The 7643-nt window shown below is 38.7% G+C and overlaps 1 protein-coding gene across 1 annotated transcript; it reads right to left on the bottom strand.

Moving 5' to 3' along the window:
- Positions 1-3929, bottom strand: LOC306668783 (cationic trypsin-3-like; the record flags this gene model as incomplete). Its single annotated transcript, XM_079152535.1, has 5 exons — positions 1-150; positions 677-813; positions 1335-1588; positions 2351-2510; positions 3890-3929. The coding sequence occupies 5 exons, from the start codon at positions 3927-3929 to the stop codon at positions 1-3; spliced, it is 741 nt and encodes a 246-aa protein (XP_079008661.1).
- Between the last annotated feature and the right edge of the window lie 3714 nt (positions 3930-7643).

The raw sequence follows: 7643 nt of genomic DNA, 5'->3' as shown, positions 1-7643 counted from the left end.
TTAGTTGGCTGCAATGGTCTCCTGAATCCAGTCCAGGTAGTTGCAGACTTTGGTGTAGACACCAGGTTTGCCCTTCAGAGCACAGCCAAAGCCCCAGGACACGACCCCCTGGAGCTCTCCATTGCAGACCAAGGGGCCGCCAGAGTCACCCTGGGGCAGAAGGAAATGACAATCAGACATTTTGTTCATACCCAGAGGGGAGAATGGACTCCAAAACATTTCTCCACGATCCAGGTGGTATTTTTATTTCCAACTGCTGATCCCCCAAGATATACCTTTTATACTTCTGCAAATCCAACCCCGCCTTTTCTTTCTGTATCCCTATTGTTCTTCCTCTTTACCTGTAGCCCCTCCTCTTTCCTTAGGAGCACCATAGGGCCAAGAAATGGTGAGGACTGCACAGAAAGAATGTGGTCCCAATAGCCCTGCTCTTCTTACAAGGTTCCATTCCACCACATGGCTGCTCAGAAGAGTGCCATGAGTTCTCTTTTTTACCCTCTTTTCCTCTAATCACTATTACTACAAAGAGAAAACTTATCATTTATCTCGAAGCTACTGCTCACCTCTCACAATCAGTCACAAGGACTTGACAGTCCTTGGTGTTTCAGAGAAGGTGAAATATGGTTGAGAAGAGACAGAGACTGATGTGGATGAAGAAGGAGTACCAGAAACTCACCTGGCAAGAGTCCTTTCCACCCTCCACGAAGCCCAGGCAGAACATGTTGCTAGTGATTTTTCTTGGGTAGGAATTGTGGCAAGCAGTGTCAGTGAGCACAGGAGCATCCAGACACTGCAGAAGTGAAGGATATTTGACTGTGGAAACAGGATTGAAAATGGAAGATTATTCACAGTCTTCCCAGATTCATTTCCATTCTGTCTTCTCTATTTGGTAATATTCCCAGTCTTTCTTTAGCGTTTCCAATCACTTGTAATTTCAGTAAACATTAATTTCCAGAAGATTTTCTGAAAAGTTCTAATCAGATGTTTCTCTGACAGGAACATCAGTGGCCACAGATCTCAAGGACAGAGACTGCTTTCTCAAGTAGCAGCTGGATAACTGAGGTAGTATGGAACATTTTAGCCTCTGTTCCAATTAACTAGTATATATTTTGTTCCTTGAAAATTCTTGATTTTTTTTAATAAGGTATGTTTTCCTGTTATTTTCTCTGGAAAGAAATTTTGCACATTTTAATTAATATATTCTAACATTGCAGCTATCCACAACTATCCTCTGGCATACTTGCCTTGAGTTAAAAAATTTTACTAACTGACCCTCAACATGCTTGACCTCTGGTGTTTTCCAGCTGGGTGTTTGTGTTCCAAGTGACACTTACTTCCAAAGCTCAGCATGTTGCCCCAGCCAGACACAAGGCACTGAGTCCCTGCAGTTGGACAGGATCTTGGCAGAGAGATAGTGGACACTCGAGAGCTGATGGTGGCAGGTGAGTTCAGTTTGATCAGCATGATGTCATTATCAGCAGTGGAGTCATTGTAGTTGGGGTGTGGGATGATCTTGGCTGCCTGAATGAACTGCTCGTCTCCCTCAATGACATCAATGTTGTGTTCTCCCAGACACACTTGGAATCGGCTGGATGAAAGGATTAAATGTCTCATGATGTCCCACTTCAGCTTCTTCCCCTTCCCCTAATCCCCATTTATTTGTGTAAACACAAACTCCATTCTCTTCAACCATTCAGTTACACAGTAGTTGTGCACGTAAGGTGGCATTGTGTGCTACCAAACAACATGTAGCTTATAGAACTTTTTAGCCAAATGTCATTGCACACATAGACTCACTCCCACATCTTGTTCGATTAGTAAGGCAGAGGAATGGGTACCATGTGACCCCAGTGAAACAGTTGGTATCAAAAAGAATATTGGTGGCAGGTGCCATTTCTCTTCTAGTTGAGATCACTGAGCATCACAGGGAGATGATGCAAGAGTCACAGATACAGCAGAATATGAAAGGAGCAGAATGGGTCATCCTTTTTGTAAAGTATTACAGGATATCACTGGATACATTTCATCAGTCACTTTTTTTCTACTTATGCTGTGATGATTAGGTCTGTATATTGATTCATGTTCATAATCCATTGCAAGGGACCCTTCATCCACCACCATTTTCCCTCCATTTCTTTAATACCAAAGTTTAGGAAGACATCAGGAAACTCTATGGGTCTTGCTCCATTTAAAAGTCTCTTAACATCATACAATTGTTGAAAGAATTAATCTCTTAGGATCTTATTGCTTTACCCATTAAGCATAATTCAGGTATATACTATTTGTTCTTTGCTAGAGTGAGAGAATAAAATAATCTTAGCATTGGGGAATGTGAATACAGATCACTTACGGCTTATAGCAGTGAGCCGCAGACAGCACCCACTGGTCACTGATGAGGGAGCCTCCACAAAAATGGTAGCCAACATTCAGAGACACCTGGTAGGGCAGGGAATTCTTCTGACAGGTGTAGCCTCCCACAATCTTATCATCATCATCAGTGGGGAGAGCAGCTGACAGGGAAAATTGGGGAACTTTGCATTAAACAAATCCATTCTGCAATTCTTACTCCACTATGAAGATTTTGCAGAAGAACCAGGAAAAAAATGACAATGTTCTCTTGTTTCACATAATCAGGAAATGGTAGTTTATGGCATTTTTTTGAAAATGTATTATTCCACACCTTTAACCTGGACCCTTCCTGTATCCCTATTAATAAGCATTGGATTTTAAAGTTTTGTTTCAACTGTGATATGTTGTGCTTTGACATGTGCACCTTACTTGTGCACAGAGAATCATACAGCCATGAACACAACAAAATCAGAAGCTCTTTACACAATAAATGGCTGCCTACCACTACTGAGGATCTTAAGAGTCCTCTTACATCGAACACTGCTCTGTAACCATACAAACCAGTCAAAAGCTTTGGAGTCATCTGACTGGTGTGCGTTTGTGGTGACTAATGGGGTGTTGTGTTGCACAGTTGTCTCCATCGGATTTTGTATTATTCTTTCCTTGAATGAAATGCGAATTTTATACTTTCATTCTCTTCATTTCTCTCTTTAGTTCTAGTCTAAAACTTCCATTACATCATTGTAAGATTGAAGCATTATGTGATTCCCCTCCCCAACCTTCCCACATATCCCAATTAATTTTCAAATGTTTATCAATGCATTCAGCATTGTGAAGTATGGTCCACTGGTTTGACGACATTGTCACCGCTCCAGAATTCTATGATTTTTATATAACTCCTATTTTTCAATATTTGGGAATAAGTTTAAGAAAGAACTTTCCAGGCATGTAGTTAGAAGTATTGAATTTATACCTGTCCAATTTTGAAATATGTAGGATTAAGTTCTAGTAGTATCCAAATGGAAATTGAAATTTGTCTTTTTCCCTTCACAATTGAATGATGTGACTTTATACCACAAATATCTCATTAGGAAAGTTGTTATGAAAAAAAAAATGAGGTTCGAGGGGAATAGCGTGTCCTTCCTCTCAGACCCCTTAGGTAGATAACCTGCCCTTTGATGTTCAGGAGCCTCAGGTGTTGACATTCAGAGCTCACTGAGGAGCAGAGTAGTCTCTGTTACTAACTCCAGTTCTTACAGATGTCAAGACAAGACTTCTTTCCTGTGGACAATCCTCTCCTGTACTGTCTTCATAGAATTCACCTGGAAGTTCTCTATGCCCTCTGCTCTGATGGACTCCTGCTCATCGTGACCTTCCTTGGACGAGAGAGCTCTAATTATCTATCAACCTATAATTTCAACATTTTAAGCTTTTTGAGTACAGAGCCTCTATATCAATTCTATAGTTGTTTTCACCAGCACAACCTGCACACTGACATAGAGGATAGAGGCCTGCTGATTGGTTCATTAACGAGACTCACCAGCAGCTCCCAGGACAGCAAGGAGGATGAAGGTCTTCATGGTGGCTCAGTGGATCTGGGCTGGGAATGGGATGGAGGCTTTTCGCCCACAGGTATTTATACTTCCAGTTTGTCATTGGCAGCCATGGACACAGGAGGCAGAAAAGTGATTTCACTGGAAACTCATATACTTAATTTAGATTTAATTCCATAGCACATGGAGGGTGACTCAGCATGTAATTTAAACATCAACATGTTTCCGTTTTTCCAGAAGTTTATGGGAATGGAATTCACAGACCCACCTGGTTACCAATAATAGGAAAATAAGTTAGAGTAAGGTCACAGGGCTGAGTTCCAGATTTCTGCATTCCCAGACAAAAATCTTAGATCCTCTTGTATGTTTGGATTATTTCTCTTACAAAACATTTTCTTTCGCTTTCTTTATTTCTTTTTCTTTTTTCTTTTTGGTACTGGAGATTTAACACGGCGATGCTTAAGCACTGAGCAACATCCCCTGCCCTTTTTGGTTTTTGTTTTGATAGAGGGTTTCCCTAAGTTGCTTTGGGCCTAAGTTGCTGAGGCTGGCCTTGAGCTTGCAATCCTCCTGTCTCAGCCTTATAATTGCTAGGGTTACAGTCATGCCACCGTGCCTGGCTAGGTAACACTTTCAAGGTTTATTCATACTGTGGTGAGTATTAGAACTTTAGTCCTTTGTAAAGTGAATACATTCCCATTGTAGGTACATCCATATTATGTTTATCCATTTAGCAGTCAATGGACTTTTTGGGTTGTTTCTCTTTTTCTGCAATCGTGAAAAACACTGTTATGAACATTGATGTATGGTGCATATAATCGTCATTGAATTGTAAACGTAAAATAGTTTAAATGACAACTTTTTGTATATATATGTACATATATATTTATTTTATGACAATACAAATGATAATTATTTTTTTAAGTCATTCAAGTTTGGAAATTTTATTTCATTCCATGCTGAACCTGTAGAATAGTTTCTAAAACCGCTTTCCCTTATATTTTTGACCTGTACTCTAAGAGCGCACAGCTGAAATTCATGGTTAGTAAATATCATTCTACTTTGGATCATAAAATCATGTGTTCCCTTTTGGAACAGAATTATATTTTTCAGGCTCTGGAAGAGATCATTTAATCTAAAATTTAACCTTCAAATTGTACCTTGCCTAGTTCCATACTCTACATTATCATACAGGTGAAAAATAGTGAATTTTCTGTTCTGCATTTTCATGGTGGAAACAATACCACATTGTGGTTTTGATCTGCACTTCACTGATGACTAATGCTCAATGGTTGGAGCATTTTTTTCATGTGCTTGTGAACTATTTGTGGGTCTTATTTAGGGGAATGTCTGTGGAAGTCCTTGCCTTCTTTTTTTCTTGTTGGGTTATAGGGATTTTTTATTCTGTATATTAAATACTTGTTACATGCATAAGAAAAAATAATCTTAGATCCTTGGGTGCCCCATTTGTGAAATTTTGTACTAAAAAAGAAATCTGGAACTCTGCACCCCTGAGTTTTCATTTCAGGTGTTTCTTGCACAATTATGTATACTTGATCTTATACTCGTCCTCATATATCCATGTTAAATTTTCTATATTATCAGGAACTATTTGTTCTCCAAGTAATGAAAAACAGTTTTAATTTGGAAATATAAAAGTAAAAAAGTGAAAGTAAAAGAATGACAGTAACTAGCATTTACCTAGAGTTGGCTGTATGTCAGGGAGGTGTGGTCTCACTTTTCACAATTTCAGTTACATACAAAGAGTCCCCAAAAATACTAAATGGAAAACTCCAGAAATAAGTAGTTCAAGTTTTAATTAATTTTTATTATAGTATATTGTCATATTTGTTTTATTTTGTTATTAGATATTGTTGATCTTTTGCTATGCCTAGTTTATGAATTAAACCTAGCCAAATGCCTATATGAATAGGAAAAACATTATGCATAGGATTTTGTGCTAGCTGCAGTTTCAGCAATCCACTAGGGACTTGCAACCTATTCTGGTGGATGAACCAGGAGTACTGTATTTTAAGTTCTTTGCCTATATCAATGCAGTATTCTCATAAGAACCATAGAAGACACCTCCCATCATCCCACTTCATTGATGTGAAACCTAAGGCAACATCTTCAGAGGGAACTGACCAAAAGCGCACAGGAAGCACCTGGAAGAATGGGGATTCCAACAAAGGAAATCTGGCTTCAGACTCTGCTCTGACCCAGGTACTATCAAATTCTGGGCAGATGATAATGCCAGTGGAGTGTGTGGAGGTCTTTGGAAAGGGGGTCCATGCATCGACTCTTTCCAGGGTCCATTTCCTCAGCTGTGAAACTCATAACGAGAGAGAGTCTGTGTGAAAACACTGTTCTGGAACTGCAGAGAAATGGGTTCTTGGAGCAGCAATTACCAAAATTAATGGAGAATAGCACAAATAACTAGAGTGTCCATCTGAAGAAGAAATAACCTTTAGCTGCGTATGGTACCCAGATTCTACACCTATACAATATATCTCAAGTTACTGACCAGGACATTATTTCTGTTTCAGCAAATTATCACTGTTGAGGTTATTTATGGTTTGTTTTGTTTCCATTTGCTTGTTTTTTTTTTTTTTTTTTTTTTTTTTTTTTGCTGCCTTGAGGGCAATTAAGAAAAGGCCCAGTTCCTCAAACCTTGGTTGGTCCAGATACTATCCATATACAATGTAAAGCATACTTAAACATAAGCTCTGACAAGTGACTGTTGTTTATTATGCAAATTTTATGTTCATTATATGTTCATATAATTTGCATATGCAAATACATAATCCTTGGTCAGTTAGGATATTAGAGGGCATGTACGATAAACAGGTTTGTTTTGTTGGGGGAATTTGTGGCTCAGGGTGAAAAGACTAGAGTAATTAATGGAGGAGAAAATGAGCTGTGAACTGGTGAAAAAGAAAAATGGAGAAACAAGGGAATCATTGAAAATACTGCTTCTAGGTAATGCTCTAGAAATCTCAGCCAACGTGGGAGGGAAACAGAGTAAGACAAGATATTTGCCTGTGTGTCTGTTCAACAGATTGTCATTCTCAATTGAATTTTGAAAGTAAGACTAAAATAATACCAAGGCAGTAAATATTTTTATGTTTGAAAAATCTTTAAAGTACTAGTTACTTGCCACAGATGAGAATGTTTTGCATTAAAATAATGACGTCAATAGGATTGGTAGGGAAAAAGAGACTTGCATTTGTCTTATTTACCAAACAGATCTTGAGCATGTGTTGAGTCTTATTGCTTTTCCATGGCAGAACAGAAACTAGATTATGAAGTTTCCCCTGCTGAAGTGATGTTTTCCCAGCTGATATACCCTTTAAGAAAAAATAAACATATTTACATAAGTAGCTAAGCTCGTAAGTAAGCCCCTTCTAAGTAAGCCCCTTGCCTTACTCCTTCACTAGCAAAGCATTACAACTTTCTCCAGTTCTTCAAAGCCCTGACCTCGTATTTGATCAACATCAGGGTCAGGTACTGCGTTCTCCATATCACCTTTACCTGGGGTAGTAAGGTGAGTAAATGTGGATTAGTAGAGGTGATGGCGGAGAAGTGGGGAATCTTGAAATCCTGAGATGTTTTGTTAAGGTAGATCCGAAGCCACTTATTTAAACAGAGAGAAGCTTTGTATATAATCAGTTTAGATAATACAACATGAAGATAAGTCGGTGAAAACTAAGGAAACAAAACAGAAAAGGATACTGTGACTAA

Source organism: Sciurus vulgaris (genome assembly GCF_902686455.1).
Source record: "Sciurus vulgaris genome assembly, chromosome: 8".
In the NCBI taxonomy this organism is placed as follows: domain Eukaryota; kingdom Metazoa; phylum Chordata; class Mammalia; order Rodentia; family Sciuridae; genus Sciurus; species Sciurus vulgaris.
The sequence above is the reverse complement of the archived record's forward strand: the minus strand, read 5'-3'. Positions and strand labels throughout refer to the sequence as shown.